Here is a 26,876-nt window from a genome sequence, read left to right as displayed (position 1 = left end):
CGGCGTCGGTGGCTCCCGCCCTGTGCCAGGGAGTCGCTGGGGCCGCGAGAGCAGCAGGCAGGAGGCGCCGCTGGCAGCCTCCTTTCCTGGCTGCCTCCATTGGCTGGCGAACAGAGCGGCCGCTAACGTCAAGGCGGCGCCCAGCTCCTTGCCAGGCTGCTGCAGTGAGAGGAGATGCCGCCGGGCTTGCCTCCTGCACTTGTAGCAGCGACAGATCGTCGCCGCCGCCGCTAACCCAGAGCTGGCTGTGCGGGCAACCCCACTCTTCCCTCGGCCACCGCGGCTATCCTGCTCCGTGAGGGACTCCCAGTGGCCCAGCTCGCCTAAACTGTCCCCAGTTTCAGTCTCTCCGCTCTAGCGGAGGAGGGAGAAATGGGGAGAGGAGGGGGAATGGCTGCCTCCGTCCCCTGCTCGCGAACAGCAGGCACCGCCGCCACCCCCCTGGGGGCAGCAGCAGGCAAGTCAATGCGGCAGCTTCTCCAGTGAGGGAGCCGCGCAGTTGCAGGAGGAGGAGGACGAGCGAGCTGCTGACCCGTGCCCCGCCGCTCGCTGCCGCTGCTGCCGCCGCCGCCTCCTCCTCCTCCTCCTCCTCCTCCTCCTCCCTGGCATTGAAAAGGTGCGAGCTCGGAATCTCCCCCCGGATGCCCTCTCTGCCTCTGCTACGCTTGAAGCATGGGAGCGCTCACCAGCAGGCAGAACGCCGGAGTGGAAGAGGTGGACATCCCGTCTAATTCCATCTACAGATATCCTCCTAAATCCGGTAAGGCTTAAAGAGCAGCAGGAGGAGGGGGACGTGGGAAGCAATGTGACCAAGCTAGCGAGGGCTGGACAGTTCAACTCTACCCGGAGCGAGTCATCATCCTCGCTCCGATTCTGCTTTGCACAGGGGTGGGTAGAGAAAGCAGGACTCTTCTGCTGCTGCTGTCTTCCTGCTTTTCTACCTCTCCTTGTCACACCCGCCCCGAGGTGGGTTTTTTTTTTTGGTGCCAAGCTGCTTCATTGGTGGTATTTCGTCTGATGAGTTTTCGGAGAGTTTGGGTGTCAGGAAGATGAACCTCCCTGCAAGTGGATCAAAAGGTCTGGCTGCTCAGAATGCGTCTTTCTTCCGCCAGGGTCCTCCTTCTTTAAGGGGTTATGGTGGCATCTGAATTGAAAGAGCAACATTCATGGCATCATGCTTGTTGGTAAAGAGTCTTTTCATTCAAACGTTTGCGGTTCCTTTTGGCTAGAGTCCTTGTGTTCTCTCCCCCTCCCAACCCTCACCCTGCCCTTTACTTGACTAAAGCTCCCACTGTGTGGTCCTGAAACTAGTTGCCCTGTAGATGTAAATAATTCCCACTGTCAGTAGCTGAGTGTTACCTCTTGAAATGGGATATTTTGGGTACCTGCATGTACATTCCCATACTTTTGTTCATGTGCTAATTGCAGCCTTAAAATGTTCCATCAGTCCTGCTGTGTAACACTTTTCCCCATGGCTAGTTGGATGTGCTCTAGTATTGATGGAAAAAGACTAGATTGCTGAAGCAACAAATTTTGCATTGGCTGGGACAAGATCAATGTATCCTTAAAAGCACACACACCGCGCACGTCTAGATGTATAGCTTTATAGGCAGCCTTTTGGTTCTGTCCCTTCTCATCTCCTACCTTCCCCCCCTTTTTTTTTGGAGGGGGGGGTGTCGCTTAGGATAATGGTAGCTAAGAGATACAGGTTAAAATAGGATAAAATTTAACTTAATATGTGTAGTAGCTAGTATTAGTCCTACTTAAAGTAGACCCATTGAAATGAATGGGACTTAAGTTAGTTGTGACTAAGGTCTCATTCATTTCAATGGGTCCACTCTTTGTAGAACTAACATTGAATTCTATTTTTTGTGTTGGGCTGCCAGCTTTTTATTGTCTCTGCTCCTATGCGTTTAACAATAGCCCAGTGTGCAGCAATTAGGGTAAATGGAGTGTAACTGGCCCACTTGACTAACATGCCTGAAAAAGTGTCTCCTGCTAATTTTTTTCAAATTGTAAAAATAGGATAGGGGGACCAGGTTCAAAGGAATGATGAGTTATTGTATAGAAAAGGGTATTTGAGCAGGTAGAAACCTGCAAATGTGAATATTCTTTGCCATCTTCCTTTGTATCTAGTCATCCTACATAAATGCAGAGGGGCAATGCTTGTAAAAGCAGTGGTAATACTGTCCTCTGTATACTAACCTCAACTTGTAACATTCCCATGGCTAATTTGTGAAGCTCTATATCCCTGTTTCATTTCTTCTGCTGCTACTAACATCATTTATGGCTGCAATCCTGGGCACACTTACTTAGAACTAAGCCCTCATTGAATTCAGTGGGACTCAATTTTCAGTAAAATGTGCTTGGGATAGTACTGCATGTCTGATATCCTTTGCCTGATTACTTTGGAGTAACGACAGTTTCACTGGGACCTACTTCAGAGTAAATACATTTTAGAATGGGGTGCAGGAAAACAAACAATACCTTACTACTGATAATTACAAATAATTTGTTTCTAAGCTACTTTGCATATTTAATTCTCAAGGGATACTGTGGGATTTTAGAAAGGGAGCTGTGCAGAAAGTTCATGTTTCTATTAATTATGTTTAATCACATGTTTTGAAGGCAAATTCTCATTGGAATAGCCTAATTAAAAACAAATGGGTCTTGTGGCTTAAGGTACTCAGAAGGGCACATCACCTTTTGTTTCTAATCACCAGAGGGCATCCTTTGGCGTCAAGGCAATTTTTTTTTCAGCATTCTTGTTTAAGCTCTCCTCTGTTATATGGTGGGTTGCTAGGAATGGGTGATAGCTGTGTTACATGCATGGTCGAGCAGAGGGGTCAGGGAGGCTTAGGCTGATGTAGCACAGGGCTGAAGGGCTGGCAATCCTGAGCCCTCATTGTGGCTATTTCTTAAGCCACTTGGAGCCCTCCACATGTTTTGAAGTTCAATTCCCAGAGTTCCTGACCACTGGCTAAGCTGGCCAGTGCTGATGGGAGTTGAAGTAGGGTGACCATATGAAAAAGAGGGTAGGGCTCCTGTATCTTTAACAGTTGTAGAGAAAAGGGAATTTCAGCAGGTGTTATTTGTATGCATGAAGCACCTGGTGAAATTCTCTCTTCATCACAACAGTTCAGGAGCCCTGCCCTCTTCATATCTGGTCAAGAGGGCAGAGCTCTTACATCTTTGACTGTTGTGATGAAGAGGGAATTTCACCTGGTGCTGCATGCATACAAATGACACCTGCTGAAATTCCCTTTTCTATGCAACAGTTCAAGTTACAGGAGCTTTGTCTTCCTTTCCATATGGTCACCCTAAGTTGCAAACATCTGGAGGGCACCAGGTTTGGGGAGGATTCCTTAAGCCCATATTGCCTGAATTTGAGTGATTTCACCCTAACTCCCCTCTCCCCATTATCATTTGTCAATCTAATTTATACCTTGTAATATGAGATACTCTGTTTGAGAGAACATTTGGAGAAGTTGGGACTTCTACTCTTATAAATGTTTCTCCTGGTGCTTCAAACACATGCTTAACGTACGGGCCAACCTTATGAATATTTACTCAGAAATAATTCCTACGGTATTCAGTGCGGGCTTACTCTAAGATAAGCATGTATAAAATTGCAGGCTTAACATGAATTCATTTGTGTAATGGTATCCTAGTTCCATTTCATCTTCTGATTGCAACATGAAGGCTGCTTTCTTGTGCACACTTGCCTGTGAGTAAGCTGCACTGAACACAATAAGAGTTGTTTCCAAGTAAACATGCATAGAATTGGGCTATGCAGTTACAATTTTCTGTCTGCTTACTTAGTAACTAATAGTGAAACACTGTTCACGTTAATGTTCATGAGGAACATTTCTCTACCATTAGAGTAACATTGAAGTCCTAAGCTATATTTTTATGTATTTAAAAAAAATAGAATATTTTGAAGATGAAAACATTTGTGTTTCTAAGGCACTGGAGATTGTCAATGATGGGTGATGATTTTGTTAAGCTGTTAGCAAGTTGAGTTAAAAGGGAAAAGGCCCTTAATGATATCTCCATTCCCCAAATTTCTTGCTCATTACCAGCAAAAAGCTTTGCAGAGTCATTGCTAACAAAAACTCAGTTTCTATATTAAAAATACGTGCCTGGCTTTTTTCAGCAGGCAAAGCAGCTGGAATTGGTTTGCTAACATCTGCCTGGCTGCTGGCATTTAGCAACTTCTCTTCCACCAATTGGGATAAAAGGTGTCTTCTGAGGCATCTACAGTCTTAAGCAGATGATGCCTGTCTTTCTTAAATTAAAAAACCCACACCTTTCTTTGCTCAAACATTGGAATGATGCCTTCCCATTCTATGCAATTATGCAGTGTCCTTGATGGGTTCGATAGCGGTAATGGCCTTTCTGTTTGGGCTACTAATCTCTTTAACTGCTATTGCCTTTTAATTTTTGGCTTGCTTATTTTATAACAAAAAGCTTTTCATCAGAAGCTGCTGCTTGAAAGCAAGAAGCTTTAGTATAGGAGAGCATTAGTTATACACCCCATAAACATGCTAAAGAACAATAATACCATGTGTTATGTCTGTGTGCTGTACACCACCTAATACAGTTCCTGCCCAAGGGCCATTTCTGGGGCTAGGTAACTAGGCATTGCACCAAAAATGTGTAACACCCCACCCTGCAACATGAAAAGAAAAGTGTTTTAAAAGGGCAAATTCAGAGTAGAGATGTGATAGGAAAGGGATAAGATACTTAAACCAATGTGGTATAGTGGTTAGAATGTTGGACTGGGACTCTGGAGAACTGGATTCTAGTCCCCAGTCATGATAAAGCTCACTGGGAACCTATCTCAGAGAGTTCTTGTAAGGATAAAATGGAGAAGAAGAGAATCATGTAACCCACCTTGGGTTCCCTGGAGGAAAAGAAAGGTGGGATATAAATGTAATATTATTTTAAACACACACACACACACACACTGGCCCTGTTCAGAAGACACCTTAAACCATGTCTCCTTAAAGAGTCTTCTGAACAGGGCCATTATGTGCTTGTCATTTTCCTGCTGAAAACCATACCTCCAAATGTCCTCCCTCCCACCCCACAAAGTTCTAAAGGTGTATAGTTGGCCCAAGCAACAAGAAGGATGAGAGACAACTCAAGAACCATCAGTCCTTAGTGCAGGGGTGAAAAGCATGGCAACATCCAGGGGCTCCCCAGGTTGTGATGAAGAGAGAATTTCATCAGGTTCTTCATATATACAAATGACACCTGCTGAAATTCCCTTTTCTATGCAACTGTTAAAAATACAGGAGCCCTGTCCTCCTTTTCATATGGTCACCCTACCAAAAAGGCACTTCTGCTGGGAGTGTTGGAGAGCAAAAAAATGATAGGAGGGAGGGGTGCTTAACCCTTTTTCCTGCTCCAAATCAGCTAAGGTGTCCCCCCCATCTTGAGAAAGATTTTGTCCCCTTCCCCCTGCCATTTTTCTTCTCCCACCAGAAATATATTTTCTCCACTTAAAGGGGCCATTGGATTACCAACCATTGCAGTCACACTGACTCTGAGCATGGAGAGATTCCATCATTTATTAGTTCTCACATGGCTGATAGTATTTATGGGTGCTTCCAGAAGGAGAGCTCCTCGTATTACCATTTAAAAGGCACTGTGCATCTATTCCATCTTTTCCTCCTTAACAGATGTTCTGCGATAAGAACAAAGATGGAAGAAACAGTGGGGAAACAAGGGAGGGTTGACAATGTTGTTGCCTGGACCTCCCATAAATGTCTGTGAATGAGGCAACGCAATTAAAAGTCTCATCTGGAAGCACACCGCCTATGCAGTGGAAGCTAGTGTATTTAAGCAGCCATTGCTAAGTGGGAAAATGATAAAAAGAAGAAGAAGTAAGAAATGGATGTGCAGTTAATTGGTGGCTTTTTCTTAGGGGCAAGCAGGATGGCATCAGAGTAGGGGGCATCTAGTTAGTTCTGAAATTTATGGGGCAGCTCTGACCTACTAGCATTGAGTTTGTGCAGGCTCCAGCTTCTTTTTGTCAAAGCGTTGAGCATCTCTGGTCTATCAGTGGCCTGGTGCTGGTCCTTTGCAGATGGAATCATTTTTCTATGGAGGTCTTACACAGAGTATTTCCTTATGCCATAAAGCTGATGGAATGCGGCAGCGCCATTTCTGCCAGAGTTACTGTTCTGCTAACCTGGGAAGGATGGGAGCAGGGGGTGTCTTACACAATCAGCAAGTCTTTAGATGCAGGAAGTTGTATTAATAAAACAAATACCTTTCTTCCAGGTGACCAGAATGGTGGTCTTAAGAACATTTTTGTTTATTAAAATATTTAGGGCTCCATCACACCTACTTTTCCCTCCTGGTTTGTCTCTGCAATTTCTATCTCCATTTCATTAGCACGTCAAGCTAATGGCCCCTTTCACGTGGGTTTGTGGTATCGCACTATACCAATGAAACCTCCCTTTCACTTGTTTGTTCTTCCACTCCTCTCCACCCTGCCCCGCCCCTTCCCTTTCCGCCTCCAGTTCATTGGTTGTAAGATTGTGATGGGCATGGGCTCCTTCTCCCCTCGCTCTGGCTTTGTTAACTAGTGATTTACCGATTAAACATTTCATTGGCTGGGCTCGGTTTCTGTGGGCAATGAGAATGGGGTTGGAGCAGTAAAAGTCCATTCAACTGACTCAGCACAAGTCTGTTGGTTCGACACAGTGCTGGAGGAGGAGAACCACCCCACCCTCCTCTTTCCTCAGCATGCTCTCCCTTCAAAGCACCCCCCAACAAAGGAAATAGTGAGAGGACAGCACTACACAGGGGTTGAAGGGCACTTTAATTCCATTTTGGGGAAATAACCCAGACTTTCCCCACTCTAGGAAAACATGAAAAAGGGAGGGGAAGAGGCAGGTTGTCTGCAGGACAGGCACAACATCATCTGAGCGCCGTGCTGTAAAATCGCAAACCAGGCATGACAAGAGTGCGATAAAATGCTGGTTTGATGTTCAGCTATAAGGCTCTCAAGTTGGCGTACAACATAAACATTAAAATAATTTTAAACAACAAAAACTCTTTAAAAGAGTAAAACCAGCTTAAGACCTAATTGCAAATCATCAAATGCTAAGCGGAAGAATAATGTTGTTAGTGCCCACCAGAAACTGAGCAAAGAAAGAGTTGACTGACTTTTCTGGGAGAGAGAGTTCCATAATTGGGGTGCTGTCACTGAAAAGGTCCTGTTTAGCAAGCCCACCAACCTAGCTTTCTTATGGTGGCAGAGCATACAACAGGGCCTTGGATGAAGGGCGTGGTCATATTGCAGATATCCTGGCCCTACGCCGTTTATGGCTTTATAGGTAAGAACCAGCATGTGATGAGTTGATTTTTTAATTTGATGCTTCAGTAGTTGCTTGCTGTGATCCACACTGATATCCTTTGAAACCTGGTAGGTTTCTGGATTCTAAATCCTGCAGCTTTTGAAGCATCCAGAATGTCCATAAATAGATTGGGTGCAAGTGTTTTGAGGGACCAGCCTTATGCTGAAGTATTGTCTGGGAGATTTGACTGGCGTTATGACATGTTAAGAGGACATAAGGGAAGGGAGGGGCATAAGGGCTAGACTAGGATGGACTGTAACCCTAATCAGAGAGTGTTACTTTTGGCGTTGCTGTTATGGTGTTTTATAGGGCTCAGAGTTAAGCTGGGGAAAATCTAAATGACTTAAATAAATCTTATTCTATTTTGCTGATCCTTGCATTTGTTAACTGCCCTGAGCCTTCAGAATGGGGCTGGCTATACAGTTAAATAAATATGATGGGTGGCATTATTATTATAGTTGGAAAGGGTTTCTGCACTGCACATGGAACATTTATTCTGTCTTCCCCTCACCCCAAATTAGTCTTTAGTTCAAATTAGAATGGTTCCATGTTCTATCATTATGGTTTCATGTTTTTTTAAAGACTGTCTTAACTGGAAACAGCCTTTATCTGGAACACAACTGTTTTCATTGATGAATCAAAAAATGAAACCAATGAGTTCTGTATTGTCCCAAGTATCAGCAGCTTCATGATCCATGTTCAAGGTTTCCACAACCCTCTTGGTCTAGTAGTGTGTAGAGTTGGAAGCAGTGCTGGGAGAAGTCTTTCTGTGTTCTCAGTTTTACTGTGCCTCTTGTCTTCTCTTGTATGAGTTACTCTGTTTGTGACATTTTAGATATATTACTTCCTCAGTGCAAGGAATTAGGAGGAGATCAAGCAAATTACATAGCAAGGCAGAAAAAGAGAGATCTCCCTTCTAGCTCTACCTGCATGATTCAGGAGGACTGATCTCAGTGGAATGCACTTTTTTATGGGTGGTTTTTTTTTTTTTAGCAGGAAATATCACCTTTTGGCAAGTGCTGACTGGCTGTAATGCATAGGTCTTCATACTGTGTCAATCTGCATCATCACAGCACAATTCTCAGTTGTAGTCCTATCTTGCGTGGAAATATAGATGGGAGGGTGCTATAGCACTCGTGTCCTGCTTGTCAGTTCCTGGTCAAGAGTGGTTGGCCACTGTGTGAACAAAATGCTGGACTGGATGGACCCTTGGTCTGATCTGGCAGGGCTCCTCTTACGTTCTTATTTTCCTGATAGCTGCTGCTGGCAGGAGACTAGTGAACCATAGCACCGCTGGCCTGGATATAGTGGGTGTTTTCTTGCCATGGTTGTGCTGCATTGGCATAATGCAGATTTTTTGGCAGCTAAGTTTTCCCATGGATGGGGGAGAGGAGTGCTCTTGGTGAGTTGAATTTGGCCCTGTGTAATAAGGTAGTAGGCAGGGTCTTTCTCAAGGTTTTTAAGAAGGATGCAAAAACTTCTGCTAATAGCACCATGGAAAACCTATTGAGGCAGAATATGAAAGGCTGTGCCGCAATACCTATTGATCACAATTGTGCTGCTCTTGCACAGCCTCAGTTCATTGAATGAGGTCTGCAGATGAGCAGTGCTTAGCAGATGGTGCCCTGGAGTGCCTCATTTAAAATAAATTCTTTAAAAAATGAAATAGGGTTGTTTTATTAGTCAAGTAGGATTGGGTAAAAATATGATCCAGACAGATGACAAAATGTATTATGTGTGCGAAGAGAAGTGGTGTATGGGTGGGCTCAGCGCTGCAATTAAGCATCAGTGTAGGGCTGATAATGTCTTCGTAGTGTGTGCAGCATCTATTTATTTATTTATTACATTTCTATATCACCCAATAGCCGAAGCTCTCTGGGCAGGTCACAACAATTAAAACCATAAAATGCCTATTGACTGTATGCTGTCTGCACCTGCCAAAGTGGCTTGAATTCATAGGAATGCAAGAGAATTCTCGAGAGACGCATTTTCCCTAATCCATTTTGCACCAGTGCCTGTGGAAGGAGGCTGCTCTTTCTCGTAAACTTGCATGCTTATTCTGTCGGAGTAGATGCGCTGCTTACTATGGAGAAAAAGAAGTACAGTCAGGATTTATTGACCATTTTGCGAAGTACTTCTTAGAATAAGCCTCCAGACACATGGAGCCTCCCCCCAATGTCAAAAATGTGCTAATCTCACTACCTGCCTTGGGCTTGTTCTAGAATTACTCCAGTGTCGTGGTGGTTCCTTTATCAAATGCAGGGGTCTTTTTCTCCTCTACATACAGGAAAATTGAAAATATAGATTACCCAGCCAGGAGAAGGAACACTTTGGAAGAATGGCAAGATACAGTGAGAAAAAAGACAGGATAACCTTCAGTACGAATGCTGTTGTATCCACTTTTGCGTGTCCTGGCAGGGGAGGAAATATGAGGCTGGCTGACGATTCTGGGAGTTGTAGTCCAGCACATCTGGAGGGCACCAGGTTGGGAAAGGTTGCTCCAGACTCTGTGCAGTGTGATAGCTCTACAGCAATATGGGGTCCCTTGGGGAAAAGTTTTCTGCACAAGTGGATTATTAGAACTACTAGTAGCATTTCTCTTGTCTGTTTCCCAGTTGATGCACAAATGGCTCCTGGATAATAATAGCCTGCTGCTTGTCAGCCCGTAAGCCCTTTACTTTCTGTACTATCAGTATCAGAATTTCGTATCTCTACACTTTTAAAGGAAGGCAACTGTAGGCAGTTAATGAGGCTGCTCCTCTCTACAGGGCACCACCAAGGTTCCTTTCTAGACATTCCACCTGCTGAGCCTTCAGCACAATGCTGAAATCACGAAAGCATCATTGGGATCAAATGAGAAATGAACTATGCAAGCTGTCCAAGTGCACAAAGTGTGGCTTCTCTCACACTTTGACAGTAACATGACTGTTGGCATGCAAGATTTCTCCTTTTCATGTGTAAGTGTTATCGTCCTAAATATTTGATTATTTTTTTCACTTTGGTCATATTGGCCTGGTGCACACATAACCCTGACTATGGGTTGTTGTTGAATCAGTTGAATATGGCTTGTTGTTGAACCCTGCACATAACTATGAACACCACAGAGTTCGCAACCTAACAAAAAACCAACTTCCTGGGTTATTCATGGTTAACAATTTATGGTTAAACCATAGTGCAGGGTTCACATGTAATGACAACCCACGATTCAACAACAACTCAAATTCAGCCAGTACTCTGAGTTGTTATGTGAAAACCAGATCTTTCTTTCTCCGCACCCCACCCTACTATGCATTCCTTGTGATGTCAGAAATTGTAGATTTCTTCAGGGACCATCTGTCCTGCAGTAGTTTAACCATCTTTAATTAGGTTTTAGGCCTCTTGGGGCAGTTGTCTGTCAAGCCACTTGTAATTGGCTTATTATTTTTGAGCTAGATGTCTACCTTTCCTTTCTAATAATATGATATCTGGGACAAAGATTTTTGGAAGCAGGGGGAAATTTTTATTTATTTATTTATTTATTTATTACATTTTTATACCGCCCAATAGCCGAAGCTCTCTGGGCGGTTCACAAAAATTAAAACCACAGTAAATGCTGTTACTGTCCCTCTTCTTAATGCTATTTCTGCACCAATAATAAATTATCATTTATATGGTGCCTTTTGAGACTAAATAAAGCCAGCCTTCCCCAACCTGATGCCTTCCAGATGTGTTAGGCTGCAGTGCCTAGCATCCCCAACCAACAGCTGCCTGGGGATACTAGGAGTCATAGTCCAGCACATCTTGAGGGCACTATGATGAAAAGTAATTGTAACAACGAGCCATAGCATAGACGAGTGTTACTCTCATTGTGCAGATGAGTGTTGGCTGCCCTAAGGTCATTTACTTTTCAGATCTACAACCAACCTTTAGCTACAAACTGTAACATGGGATCCCACTTCTATATTTTTTAAAACATATCCATCCATTTTCCTGCTTTCTCTCTCTAGGGCAACCACATGTAATGTGAGGCAGGGCTTCTCTACCTTTAATAATTGCAGAGCAGTTGGCTTTTACTAAAGGCACCTTGTTCTGTAACTCCACATTTTGAAATTCTGTTTTTGACACCACCATTGAAAGGAGAGAAGGCCTGCCCTCCTTTATTTCTGCTCACCCACCTGTTGTCTTTTGTTTTTTTTTTATATATATATATATATATATAGGTGATGTCATTGCTGTGACATGCTATAGATCATGATATGATCTTCTTGGGCAGGGCCTGGGCTTCCCAACTCCATCATTATACCAGACCAGGGGGCCCCAACCTTATTGGGCCAGTGGGTACATCTGGAATGTTGAATGTCATGGGTGTGCTTCACAAAATGGTTGTCATGGTGGGAGTGGCCAGTTACAAAACATCCATTTCTCAGAAGGCAAAGTGACGAGGTTAAAATAAAAGTAACTTACCCCAGAATCTAAGTACAAGGATGAGAAGTGATCTGAGCTCTCAAGCATAAAACCACACCTTTGAGCCCACAGCTTTCTCCTTCAACACCTATTTCACAAAAAGCAAACTGATGAGGCTCAGAGATGTAACCTGAATACAAGGCAGAAGTGTAGTCTGTGCCCAAATGCCAAACCACATATTTGTCCCTTGCAAAGCACAATAAAATACCCATTTCACAGAAGGCAAACATCTTTAAATTAAAAGGATGATTTTTTTTAAAAAAAACAGGAAGGTCAGGGAACCTGGTAGGCACCAAGGGAGGTGTCTGTGGGCATATTAGTGCCCACAGGCACCACATTGGGGACCCTAGTATCAGACCATAGAAGTGTTGCTAACCGATATATTACCAGGTACATTACCAGGTACTGACCTGTGCAGGCCATAGACGTGACACTGGCTCTAGATGGGTAAGATGGAAATTTAGAAGCAGGGCAGGCAGAGTTGTAGAGATTTGGAAACAAAATGTTGGTAGCAAAGAAGGAGCAGGTATGATGATATGAAAGGGCCAAAAATTGCTGACTACAATTTGTGATTTCAAGGGTAGCAAGAATGGTTGATACATTTTTTAGGTTCCTTCTCCAGTTGTAACCACTTTATGTAGAAGACTTTCCTGTGCTGGAAATTATGGAAATATCACACATGACTATCTACAAGTGCTGACTAATCCTATGTTTGTATAAAGAGCTGTGGGTACATACTTTGGGAAGTGGTGGCTTTGCAGTGCATGTGTGTGATGCATGCACACCACATAAAGCAGTTGGCATGTATGTAGAATGGTTATGTAGGGCACACAGGAGTTGCATAATTTCCTGCCAAGAAGTGACTTTTTATGTGTTTTATTATTTATGTAGACATTTTATAACCTGTGAAGAGGTCCTACATTTTCTCTTCAGTGAAGACAGAAAAGAATCTAAGTGCTTATCACACTTGCATCCTGTCCTTTTTATTTAAAGTGTCAGGATAGCATACATGGTGCTATCCCATTTTTTTTACATTGTCTTAATAACCCTGTAAGGCAGGCTAAACTGCAAATTGTAAATGGAGGCAACAGCCCAAGAGAGTGGTTGTTCATATGTTCATAGAATCAGGTTTGTTTGTTTTTTAAAAAAAGTGGCATTTATATGTGTTTCTAAGCTGTGATCCTGCTCAGGACCATTATGTGGAACACTTTGACTGGGTTTGGATGACACGATAACCAACGGTGGGTTAAATAGTCAACAGTTGGTTAGGTCTCGTCTGTCAGGGCTTTTTCACACCATGGTTGGCTATTCGGCCGAAATAATCAATGCAAATAACCAACCCTGTGCAGATTTGATTATTTGAACAACTGTTGGTTACCATGTTGTATGTCAGGCACCGTTGACTGTTTCGTCGCACACAGTTGATTATTTTCAGTGACTACAGAGTCCCCTGGCAAGAGTGACCAAAGCAGCTGCTGCTGCTCTCGTCCAGCCAGCAGAAATCGCAATAGCTGATGGGATACTAGTGGGAGGACTGAGGGAGAGAGTGAGGGTGGGGGATGTGTCAGTCAAACATACCATTGACTAATAGTCAACTCAACGCTGGCCTTAATCCACACCACAGTTGATTATAATCATGTCGTGTGGGGAGTACCCCCTCGATAATCAACTGTGGAGTTGACTCCTAGCCCACCATTGAGAATTGTGTGGTCTTAATGCAGCCAATATTTGGCAGTCCTGTGTGGGCTGTAAACACTTGGATTACGTTCCCTTTCTCTCTTTCTGTGCTCCTGATTGGAAAAGATGCTTGGATGAACACAGCACATTTAATTTCTCTTTCATATTGTCAAGCTACCACTTGCCTCTTTGATCTATTCTATCATAGATCTAAGAGGCTTTCTGCTGGTCCTACATAGAATAAATATGGTCTTCCATTTAATTTCTCTGTCCCAGCTTTTCTATTTTTTAGGAAAGTTTTAGGAAGTTCTGTTATTGGTTCCCCTGATGCATGTTTTCCCTCACCTGTGCCATTTCATAGATCCCCCACTTTGAAACTTATTAGAAAGGCTTAAAAACATTGCTGATTTTTTGTATACTGCACCCAACGTATTCAGCATATGGGACAGGAACCACACTATTTATTTTATTTTGTTGAAGGTAACAGGATGACCAGCTCAGGGCTGACTGCATCATTAGGCAGAGTCAGGAGGTGGATGCTGGGTGGCAGGGTGTTAGAGGACAGAGGTTTTTAGGCCAAGCAAACTGTCTTGCACCCCCTAAGCCAGCCTGTTGTCCTCAGGAGAATGTTGTCCCGTTACCAGTATTGAAAGATTCAGGCAGCAAAATGTCTTGGGTTGGCCTTGGACCAGCTACAAATGGAAATAAATACTGTTGTCAATATTATCTGAACGAAGGATTGATTTTGGTTTTAGTAGATGAGTGCTCTGTCTGGTTATCAGATAAATTAAGTAATTTCAAACAAATATTGCAGTATCTCAATAATAGGTATGATGTTTTGCAAATATTTGAAGATGACAGGATAACTAATAATGCAGACAAGTAATGCTTCCGGAAAATCATCCAAAATGAATGGCTTTAGTCCAGATATTAACATTGGTTTGCAATACAACTAGGCTCCTACTTATCCTAGACAGCAGTTCTTTCGGCTGTTCCATCACTGCTTCTAAGCCAATGTAATAGCTTCTGGGTGGGGTGGGGTAGGGGGTGGGTAGGCAGGATATTTGTTGGCACCATGATCCCCAAGTGCTGCAGTCCTGATCCTGCTCATTCCCGTTGCTAGTGGTAGCTATTTACATAAGGAAAACCTGTGCATGTTAATTGCTTTCATGAAATTCATATCTTGTCTAGTTTGGCCCTAAATGTGTCTGGGGCTTTTTAAGCACTCTATGCTTCTGCAGTGCATTCAGTTCCCTACAAGGCACACAGTATCTGCACACAACCTGCTTTGATTCTCTGCCCCTCCCTTCCACATAGCAGATTGAAGGAATCATGAGGTTAGCGTGGGCTACACAGTTCATACAAGGGAAGGATGAGTAAATCTTGCACAGCAGAGCAACCTCTTTTAGAACAGCTTCTTACATTGATTTTGCACTAAAGCACCAAACTGGCAGTGTAGAATGCTCCCATGTGGACATATCCAAAGATCAATCATGATCATGAGTTTCCTCTTAATAATGCCATCTACACATAGCAGATGTATATTTTATATTTGTTTGATTACCATGCCTGTCTGTCTCCCCCACCCCTCAAAATCTTGGGAATTCTAGTTTCGCGAGAGTGCTGAGGTTCTCAGTTAGAGATCTCTAGCACCTCATGTAGAACTAGAGTTATCACTAGGGAGAGGGAAAGTCAAGCCAATTTAAATATGTGGTGTAGATGTCTAACAGATTACAGGTTAATTTTTGTGAACCACCCAGAGAGCTTTGGCTGTTGGGCGGTATAAAAATGTAATAAATAAAATAAATAAGCTTTTGTCCACTACTAGTGTCCATAAAAACTTATACTATAATAAATGCATCAGTCTATATTTTATATTATTTATTTATTTATTTATTTATTTATTTATCATTTTCTCTACCACCTTTCTGAAACCAACCAAGGCAGTTTACAAAAAAAAAAAAAAAAAAAACCCTCAGAAAGGAAAACAGTCAAATAAAAACGTAGTCTGTAGGTTTTAACAACACCCTTGGTCTGTGTTGCATAAAAACAGTAAACATGGCTATCCCTCTGGAAAATGTTACATCCCGTATACAAATAGTGAATTCATTCTCCAAGAATGGATCCTTATGTAGACAAAACAGTGCCGTCATTTGCGCACAAGAGTGGCAAAGCCTTGGGTGGAGTGGGGGGGATCCTAGCTCAGTGAGTACTGAGTGAACTCAATGGGCACAATGCTGATTGACTTTGGGGAGGGAATAGAAAACACAGGCGGTGGGGATGATGTGAGTATTCTGTAAGAAGGACTGGCTGGCTGGAATGCTCCACAGTTCATTGCATGTGGCCATTGACCTGGTTTGCATGTAATGACAACCCAGAACATGGGTTGAATGTGGGTTGTTGTTGAATTGTGGGTTGCCATTATGTGCAAACCCTGCACTATGGTTTAACTATGGGTCATTAACCATGAACAACCCAGAGTTCACAACCCAACAACAAACCAGCTTCCTGGGTTGTTTATGGTTAGCCCATTGTTAAACCTTGTCATCCATGGCCGTTTCTACACCTGCCTTTTCCCCAGGATCGTCCCGGGATCATCCCTGTGCATCCAAATGACACACAGGGGATCCTGGAAGCAAGCAGGGATGATCCCTCCATTTTCCTGGGATAATCCTTAGGTGTAGAAAGGGCCTATGTTAACTCTCTCTCACTGGTCAGATCAAAATCTGATTAGAGTAAAATCTCTGTTTTTAATCAGTGATTAACGTATTAAGACTTTCACAGATGGACAATGGTGGGTGATGTTGGCTTCATTCAGATTATAGCTACTAGGGTGCAAACAGTTCTTCTCTATATTTTATGTAACCCTGAAGAGGGGAGGGGAATCTTGAAAGCTCTCCGATCCAGAGAGCTTCATGTCTGTTAAATTGCTGCTGTCTGAATGTTTATGCAGTAACTGAAGTAGAAGGTACTACCTGCCTCAGAGAGATTTCCCTTCAAGTGAATATTTGTTCGATAGATCCTTCACTGACTACAACAAAGAAACAAGTCTCAGCAATGCCTTTTTTATTTTTAAGATGACTTTCTTTCCAGCTTAGCAGCTTTGCTGTTCCTGTTTCAAAGCAATCTTTGAGAGAGAACTGGGCTTATTATAGATCTACAATCACTTCTTGCGTAGAGAAAGGTAGAGTGAACACGTTAGTGTTCTAATGTTACAAAACATGAACATTCTATTCTTTATAAAAATGTTAGAGGACTACCAACGCATCAGAATACTGATACAGAGGATCTCGGTGTACAAGCAGATGATCCCTCCACCCCCACCCCCCAAAATATCAGTTGAAAAATGGCAGAGTTACAGTAGCTTAAGAATTGTGGCTTGAGGGGCGTGTTTTGTACCTTTCAACATTTTTTTCCAGTGAACTTATGTCTTAAATCTTCCAAAAAGATGAAAAAGCCCTAGCTTGTCATGCAACGGTTATGTGCTGAAATTCCCTCTTTTGCACAACTATGAAAGGTACAGGGACATTGTCCTCTTATGCATCTAGCTGCCTCCCCTGCCCCAAGGAAGGAGATTGAGGTTGAAAGATTAAGGGAAAGTGTGGATGCATAGAACCTAAGGAGCAACCAAGCACAATATGCAAGACTGTAGAATGTCTTTACTGCTTACATAGAGCTGAGGTTAAGGTGGGGAGCTTTAATTTGCAAATCCCATGCTTTTTGGTGGACTAGTAAGTAGGTCTGTGTCCAAGGGTGCTTCCAGACAAAGGCCTCCTAGTGCTACCAATTAAAAGGCGTGCAGCTATACTGTCTTTTCCCCCTTAACAGATTCTTTGCAGTAAGAATAAAGACTGAAGAAGCAATAGAAATACAAATAAAAGTCAATGTTGTGTGGAAGGTATGATAAAAACCCTTGTCTGTGAGCATCTTTGACAATTATTTAACACAGTTTTATTTGCGCCTTAGGGCTGGTGCCAACATATGCTGGATTCTATAAATTAATCACATCAAACAAATCTACATACATTTGCTTATTTTGCATGATTGGTTCTACTTTTGCCAGTCATTGGGAGATGCAAAGTGCTATCCAGAGTCCTGAAGCTAAATTCCCTTGACCACATGGAAGTATTTTGCATCCGTGGGTCAGTATTGCAAGGAAGAAATACCTGTGTGTGCTGAGGACAGGAATTGCTTTAAAGCCCCTGTTTTGGATTGTGGCAATCTATCCTAGACCCTGGTCTGCCATGCAGACTAGCAATGATCAGGATGGGGTTGAGCACTGTCCCTGAAGGCCCCAGGGCCCAACACAGTTAGGCCTTTTGTGCTCGCTGTTGCAGAGTGTGATTTTCCTTCTACTTGGAAAGTGGCCACAGGAGACATGACCTGGGTGAGATCCAGCACTGCTGAAAAAGCATAGTCGTTACTGAAGGCTGTTTTAACTGGTTGGGTGCTGTATATATCTTTTATTGTTGTGTTTTTAATTAGGGTTTTCATTCATTTGTGTTAATCTGTATGATAGCTGCTTCGAGCACCATTTCTGGCAGAAAGACAGAACATAAAATTCAATAAATAAAATACAGTGCGGCCTTGAGTTGGGCCGATACTCTACCTAGCACAGTATTGTATACTCTGGCAAGAGCTCTCCAAGCACTCAGGTCAACGTATTTCCCAGCCCTGCTACATGAGAATCTTTAGGTCAGCCTTCCCCAACCCTCCAGATGTGTCAGACTACAACCCCCCATCATCCCCAGCCAGCATACCTATTGGCCAACACATCTGGATTGGGGGAAGGCTTCTTTAAGTGGGGATTGAATCTGCAAAGAACGCTCTCTTTCACTGAGCTAGGATGTAGTTTAACTTGCACTGTTTCATAGTAGGCAGCTTCCTCTAAGACTGAAGTGTAGTGGGGAGTATTTGGTCACCAAAGGCTGGCCAGGGTTCATTCATTGTATATTTCCATTTAATGTAGTGGCATTATTTATTCAAGCAAAAGCCCAGTGTTTCTCTGCTTGCTCCTGTACCCTCCAGCCTTGCCCGCCTTGCTGCTTGGGTGATGTAAATGTTTGAGGGATAAGTCTTTCTAATAACCCCCTGCTGTACAACAGGGCAATGGAGACCAGGGCTCTGGGGAGATGCCTTGATAATTAAGGCAGCCTGGTAACACCTGAGATTAGCTCCTTTTGGAAGAAGATGACAAATATAAAGCTAATGTTCACCAGCTTGCTAATTGTAAGACATGACGTGTGCTGGCTGACTAGCTGCTTTTCAAAAAACGTATTTTTAAAAAACTTCCCACAGAGTTGTTTGGTGCTATGTATTTTGCTCCTGGAGTCCAGTGAGCAGCTTGTTAGGCTGTCTGGTTGTCAGAGAGCATATTAACGGATTTTATCCCTCCTAGCAATTGTGTTCTGCTACTGCATGTCCTTATTCACATGTGCACAAACTCACATGTAGATGTGGGCCTGAACCCAGAAATATAGGGATCTTTCCCAGAAGGGTGGTACATGTGCAGAGATCATGAGCTGTATCCTTAAAGCATGGGGAAAATTAGCTCTAACAATCATCAGGGTTAATCAATACAAGTTTTTATTTTAGCACAAAGTATTTTACAGCAGGGGAAAATGCTTGGTTAGTATACCAGCCCTTTAGTGCTTGGATTGGCACTATATTCGTAATAGCAATAATGGGGAGAGAAAAACGGAAGCAGAGAATTGGTGTTTGAAAGGATGCAAGGGGAATGGTGGTGTAGGAAACGGAAATTTGATATGTGAGTAAAATCCAAACTTGGATGACACAATGTGGGCCACCCAAAGATAGATCCAGAGATATATCAGGAAAAATAGGGAGAAATGAACATGGGTATATTTACCTGATTTCACAGTAAGGGGAACCCAAAGGACCCATTTTCCTGGTTGGTCCTGGAAAACTAGAAACTCAGAGAGAGTTCAGGTTACGCTCTGGTCAGCAAGTTGTGGGTCACAAATTCAAAATGGGTAATCACCCATGTTGCCTAGACACTCTTGATTACAGAGTTATGTGGAAATAACCAAATAGCTGGATCCTTGGCCCCAAGGGAATGATGGGAAGACTGAACAGCTGGCTAAACTGTTTTCGGGGACCTTGGAGCCAAAACAATTTGGTTGCAAAAACAGAATTTGGAATTGAGAACCTAAAATGTTGTGGTTGTTAACCACCAAGATGTTTCTTTGGACTATGACCACTCTGAGGAAAAATGAAAACATGGTTAGGTGCAAGGAAACTTAGGGAATGAGGCAAGGGTGGGAAACTAGTTAAGACTGTGGGCATGTAGATGGTTGTGCTTGACTCAAGACTCTGGCCTTAGCTAGATGAGGCGAAATACCAGGGCGATCGCTGGGATCATCCCTGTGCATCCACATGACACACAGGGATCCTAGGATCAGGGAGGGATGATCCCTCCCTTGCCCCAGGATCTCACCCTACACTTTAGGCCTGCTTTTTCTGCAGTCTCCTCGCGAGGAGCCGGGATCTGCACATAGGGTGCAAAGCTCCTCAGGAGCACTGCGCCCACTGGGGGTTGGGTGGGGGAGTGGGATATTTTTTTAAAAAAAACAACACCTTAACTTTTGCGCACAAGCACTCATATGCATCTTCTTCTTTAAGAAAAAAACCCAAAATGGTGGGTGCAACGTCTCTCCCTCTGAGGTCGTCATGCACTATGTGTGAACAGAGGGGGAGATCTCACGATAAAAATATCGCAAGGTCTTCACCCCTCCATCCTGCTAGACCGCTAGGTCTAGCTAAGGCCTCTGAGGCAATCTTGGTACAACACCCTGAACTCCCAGCTGTCCACTGAATGGATAAGCCACTGGGTAAGCAACTTGTAAGAAGTAGCACAGCCTCCTGCTGAGCACAGCTTCCCACAGGGGCACTTTTCCAGCTCAAATTGTAGCGAGGGTATGCCATGGATGGAAGCCACTAGAGAACTGCAATGGGTGCTTCACCAGGGAAGCTCAATCTGGATATACAAGTCAGTGGATCTATCTGAGCACACAAGATGAAGAAGGACAGAGGAGTTCTCACACTGGAAATGTGGGCTAAGCTAACCAGAGAAGAAGAGGGACAAAGCTAGGAAATATTTAGAGGAATGGGCTTGAGAGCAGAGCCAACTCCAGGCTGAACATGGAGCTGTGCAGAAAGTCTGTCCATGCTGAGCTGTGTGTTTGAATAATGCATGGGTGCCTGAACTCAAGGGCAGGTATGGACTTCAGAGCAAAGAATACCAAGGATCAATAGCTGTGGGCCAGACTCACAATGGGATAGAACAAAGGGATCAATAGCTTGACTCTGGGTAATGAAAGGGAACCTCTAGGAGGTTCCTGTCTACTTGAATGAATTACGGTGAGCTGACTGAACATTACAAAAGCCATGTGTCTGAGAGGAGAAGTAGAGGGAGACAGAACAAAAAGAATACCGTGAGTGATGCTCAGGTGGTGCTTTACTTCAGGACTGACCATGTTCTTTGCCAAAACTGAAGATACCCGTGTATGTTGTCTGGGTGGTGTGGTGACTTTGAGCTTCTCTACAGATAAGAAAAACCCCTTAGCCTTACTGGGGCTTTCATCTTCTGCAGTCTTTCTGCATTCACGATGCGCTTCTTTACATGTGACCATGTGATTTTGAATGGAAAACTTCTCTTCTTGGCAAGGCTCCATTGTGTTTAATGAAACAATGCCATTTAGTTGCAGAATTATAGCACAAGACTGACTTTACACACTGGGGAGATCCCACTATATCCCAGTGCTAACTTTAAATACTGCATTATCTCCAATCTTTTTTAAAGTGAGATTACAGGGTGATAGAGTGGGAGATGTCTTGGAGGTTGACAATGTCATGTAATGGACCTGCAAATTTCCGTGAGTGGCCAGTCATGAGCATTCAATTAATTGCTCATTGAGAGAAGCCCTTTGCAGCCCTAAGGAGGTTTGCTTGGCACCTATATTATATGCCTTTAGATGCCAGGTGAATACCTTTTTATTCTCCCAGCATTTAACAGTCTATAAATAAATTTTAACTTGGTGTTTTAAATTTGTAATTTTGCATTGCTGCTGTTTTTATCTGGTTGAGCTTTTATATTATGGTTTTATACTGTTGTTTTATACTTTGAATGGTTTTAATTTTTGTGAACCGCCCAGAGAGCTCTGGCTATTGGGCGGTATAGAAATGTAATTAATAAATAAATAAAATAAATAAATTTGTACTTAGGAAGGCATTTGCATGTATCTGGAATTCCCACTGGGCAGCTTTTAATTTGATCAGAAGGGGGCACTCACATAGGTAAGTGGTAGCTCCCTTGCTACTGACCAGGAAACTCTTCTTGTTTCTTGCAGCCTTCAACCCTCTTGCTTTTACAGCCTTTCTCAGATCAAAATGGATGCTTTAGCAGCTGGAGGGTACCAGTCTTCCCCAACCTGGTACCCTCCAGCTGTTTTGGACTACAGCCATAGCCCACATGACCAATGATCAGAGATAATAGGAATTATTCTTAGAAACATTTGGAGGACAAACCACATTGGAAACATCTGTCTTAGGGTGATGCTGACAAAAATACAGAACATGAGCTATAAATGTACTATGCATTAGGGTGACCATATGAAAAGGAGGACAGGGCTCCTGTATCTTTAACAGTTGTAAAGAAAAGGGATTTTTAGAAGGTGTTATTTGTATATATGGAGAACCTGGTGAAATTCCCTCTTCATCACAACAGTTAAAGTGCAGGAGCTTTACTAGAGTGACCATTTTAAAAGAAGGCAGGACACCTGCAGCTTTAACTGTTGTGATGAAGAGGAAATTTCACCAGGTTCTCCATATATACAAATGACACCTGCTGAAAATCCCTTTTCTCTACAACTCTTAAAGATACAGGAGCCCTGTCCTCCTTTCCATATGGTCACCCTACTATACATGTATATAAAGCCATCATGGCTGAGCTTCTCTGAAACAGTTCACATAATGAATTGAAAGCAGAGGCAAGAGTTGAACCAGGGGCTATAGAGTTCACAGACCAACAGCTTCACTTCCATGTTGAGTTAGCATGGAAAAGCACATTTGAGATCAAAGTCATTGTACCAGTCTGCAGAATTACAGTGGTTCTTTGTGCGGCTTCTTTCCAGCCATCAAATGCTCCCTTTCACAGACCTTTTGCTCGAAGGGTTTATGTGCAAACTGGTCCCTCCCCCCTTTTTAAAGACCATAATTGAGGCCATATGTGTAGAGCAGGTGTGGGTAACTTGTGGTCCTCCAGATATTTTGGAGCTACAGCTCACACCATTGGCCATATGGTTTAGGGCTGATGGGAGTTATGGAGGACTGCTGGTTCTCCACTCTTGCCCTACACATATGGCTTCCACTGAATAGATAGGAGAGGGATTTTTGTATAAGAACAATTCTGCACATGACCACCCCCACCCCCTGGAAGCACCATGCAGTAGCTGCCAAAATCACTTCTGGCTGCATGGCAGTTAAAGGTAGCTCTTGTCCGCCACTGCATCTAGTCAGATTACCAAGGGGGGATCTACACTACTGCTTTAAAGCACTTTAAAGCGCTTTATAACAGTTTTGACAACTGTTGGGGCCCAAGACACACTGCATATACAGTTTTCAAACTGTTTTCAAAGTGCTTTAAAGCACTTTAAAAGCAATAGTGTAGATCCCCCCCAGGTGCCTCTTGCAGGAGTTCTGTATCCATCTTTAAGCTGAGCCTTCTTATTATTTCATTCATTTAAACAAAGAGTCACCAAAACTCTCCGGGTGATACACACAACAAAAATAAAACATAAAACACCATGAAATCAATAAAATCCAATTAAACACAAACAAGACTAAAAGCAGCCACATGGCATAATTTACAAAGCAGAGGACAAATAGCAGCAATGATTTCCAAAGATCTAAAAATATAAACTGAGAAAAAACAATACTAAAACACAATTGGCAGAAAGACACCGTTCATACAACACAGTAACCCACCCAGTATGCATTGTCGTTGAATCATGGGTTATTGTGTTGTCTGAACACAGTACTTTCCCCTTAATCTTGTCTGAATGCAATGTATTTTTCACAGGGTTGCTCATTAACCATGCAGTGTGGTTTGTTAACCACCCTGAACAACCCAACAACAAGCCATGGGTTCTCAAGGCAGCTTGATCAAGCAAAATAAACCACACTGCTTAGTTAACAAGCCGCCCTAAAGAAAACACACTGCATTCAGACAACACGATAACCCATCCTGCAGAAAATGTGCTGTGTTCGGAGAATACAATAATCCATGGTGGGTTAGCGTGTTGTGTGAAGCCAGTAAGTTAAAAGGCCTGAGAGAATAAAAAGGTCTTTGCCTGGTGGCGAAAAAATCAACTGAGTTGGTGCCAGGTGGACTTCTTTTAGTGAAGGCATTCCACAATTTTGGCAGGTGGGGGAGGTCTACCACTGAAAAACCCCACTCATGAGTAGCCACTCACTGAATCTCTACACAGCCGCACTCCGATTAGGAATGGGTAGGAACATATGTACAAAGAGGTATTGTTCAGATACTGTGGCCAGGGTCCTTCCAGATGAGGATTTTATTGTGCAATTGCCCTGCCTCAGTCATAGAATTGTACTGGGGGTGTCCAGATGTCCTCTTCCATTTGTGAACCTCCCATGTTTTCCCCATAATTTCTACTGGCTTTTTTATTATTATTTCCCCTGAAAATCGGTTAATGAGGAAGAGACAACATAGTAGCACAATGTCTTTGGCCTGGCACAACTAGGAGCCATCTGTCTGGAAGCATAGTAACTCTCTGGCCAAACTTCATTCCCTTCCTCATGGCCCTCAGTTATGTGCAGTATTGCTTCTGTATTTGTTGGGTTCTGTCAGATGGTAACATCTGTGTGTGTGTGTGTGTGTGTGTGTGCATGAGCGTAACTCTGTTTCCCTATAAATTATGCACATGGAAAAAAAATGGGGCCAGAAAGCAGCAGGCATCAATAATTGATTGTAGGATCTTCCTAAACGATGAGCTACATCTTTGTGTCTGAGGAGCCTGGTATTTTGTTTTTGTTTTTGCTTAGCAATGCGTTGGCCTTACTGATATTTGCAAGGGGATGCTGGTGGTTTTTCAAAAGGTTCCCCCCCCCCCCATAAGTTAACTTTTCTGTTTAAATGTTGCTTTCCTTCCCCAGGTGGAAAAAGTAATCCAAGCCACTGAGCTTGTTATAAAACAAACCATTACAACGACAACAAAACAATTTGGTAATCTGTTGAAGTAAATACTGGTTGGCTTTTCTGTGATTTTGTATATACCAAACCAAACTTATGGCTTTGTTTATTTTTAAAATGTATATATCATCTTTCTTCAGTGGATAATACCTGAAGCAGTTTACCTCAAAGAATAAAATAACATTTGTGAACGTTCCAATAGCTGTCCAGAAAATACAGGCAGACTGGGGTGAAACACACAGCCGGAGCATTTGCTAGATGGGTTCAATATATGCAAATCCCATTAAAATGATGTTTTTGTGAGAATTGAAAAGGACCACAAGTTGATCACCCCTGTAATAGAGAGTTCAGACCTGGTTTGAGATTCACCTTTGCCATCTGGATTCATTGTGTGGGCTTGGGCAAGCTTGCATCACTGTATCTCAACTTCGGTTCCCCTTTTATTCATTTGGGACCAACAGTAACCTGCTGAAGTGAGGTTGTGAGGCCAAACATAACAGACTGTAAAGGAGGAGTGGGAAACATGTGACTCCCCAAATATTGTTGGACTTCAACTCCCTTAATCTCTCACCATTGGCTATGCTGGCTAGTGCTGATGTGAGTTACAGTCCAACAATATCTGGAGGGCCATACGTTTCCACCCTCAAACTACCTTGAAAGTTTTTATTTTATTTATTTATTTATTGCATTTGTATATTGCCCCATAGCTGAAGCTCTCTGGGCAGTTCATATAAGATAAAAACACTTAAAAACAATATACAAAAATTTAAAATCGCAAAAACATGCAAAATGCATGTTGAAAGTTGTGTGGTGAGGTACTGGTTCCCCTCTATTCGGCACTGGTTAGGCCTCATCTTGAGTATTGAGTCCAGGTCTGGGCAGCACACTTCAAGAAGGATGCAGGCAAGCTGGAATGTGTTCAGAGGAGGGTAACGAGGATGATCAGGGGTCTGGAAACAAAGCCCTGTGAGGGGAGACTGAAAGAACTGGGCATGTTTAGCCTGGAGAAGAGAAGGCTGAGGGGAGACATGATAGCACTCTTCAAATACTTAAAAGGTTGTCATACAAAGGAGGGTCTGGATCCAGAGCCGGTGCCAGGCTTTTTTGTGCCCTAGGCAAGGTGAGCTGCTTTCACTCCCCCACCCCCCAGCGTATCCCCCACCCCACCGTACCCCCACCACCCCGGGTAGATGGAGACAGGCGGGGATGGAGGCCGCGTTGGCTTCGGCTGGGCGGGACGCTGCGGTGGGGTGGCTCCATGTTCTGACGTCCGGTGCGCACCGGACGTCAGAACATGGAGCCGTCTGTTCAGCCTCCCCTCCCCCCCAGCAGCCCGGCTTGGCTTTGGCCGGGCGGGCCCAGCCGAAGCCAAGCTGGGAAGCTGTGGGAGGGGCGGTCAGACGGCTCCACATTCTGACGTCCGGCGCGCGCCAGAAGTCAGAACGTGGAGCCATCCGCCTGCCCCACCACCACCACCCCAGCGTCCCGGCTTGGCTTTGGCTGGGCGGGTGCCCAGCCGAAGCCAAGCCAGGGACGCTGGGGTGGGGGGCAGAAGGGCAGCTTCAGAACGGTATGCCCGGAAGCTGCCCTCACTCGGTCAGAGTGGCTCTGGGAGTGGGAGGGCGACTTCCGGGCGCAGTGTTCGGCGCTCCCTTACCTTGGCGTTCTAGGCGGCCACCTGACTGGCCTCTATGGCAGCGCCGGCCCTGTCTGGATCTCTTCTCAATCATCTTAGAGTGCAGGACACAAAATAATGGGCTCAAGCTACAGGAAGCCAGATTCCAGCTGGACATCAGGAAAAACTTCCTGACTGTTAGAACAGTATGACAATGGAACCAATTACCTAGGGACAATGGAACCAATTACCTAGGGAGGTCATGGGCTCTTCCACACTAGAGGCCTTCAAGAGGCAGCTGGACAACCACCTGTCAAGGATGCTTTAAGGTTGAATCCTGCATTGAGCAGGGGGTTGGACTCAATGGCCTTATAGGCCCCTTCCAACTCTACTCTATGATTCTATGAAATACATTTCTTTATAGATTAAAATGTGCCACAGCAGCGATTATTATAGTAATTGTCATTACACATTTTGATAACCTATGAAGTGATGATTCACCTGACTTTCATATTCCTACTAATCTTCTCTTTGA

At 43.6% G+C, this 26,876-nt stretch overlaps 1 protein-coding gene across 1 annotated transcript in view; it reads left to right on the top strand.

Moving 5' to 3' along the window:
- The first annotated feature begins 610 nt into the window (after positions 1-610).
- The window catches only part of RNF157 (ring finger protein 157), an 85,499-nt gene continuing 59,233 nt past the window's right edge, over positions 611-26,876 (top strand). Inside the window, exon 1 of the mRNA XM_063120332.1 lies at positions 611-760. Coding sequence (XP_062976402.1) covers positions 673-760 — 88 coding nt within the window. The 5' untranslated portion in view covers positions 611-672. The remainder of the gene's footprint in view (positions 761-26,876) is intronic.

The sequence above is a fragment of the Elgaria multicarinata genome, chromosome 3, assembly GCF_023053635.1.
Source record: "Elgaria multicarinata webbii isolate HBS135686 ecotype San Diego chromosome 3, rElgMul1.1.pri, whole genome shotgun sequence".
Taxonomy (NCBI): domain Eukaryota; kingdom Metazoa; phylum Chordata; class Lepidosauria; order Squamata; family Anguidae; genus Elgaria; species Elgaria multicarinata.
Note: the sequence above shows the minus strand (reverse complement) of the source record. Positions and strands in the feature narration are given on the sequence as shown.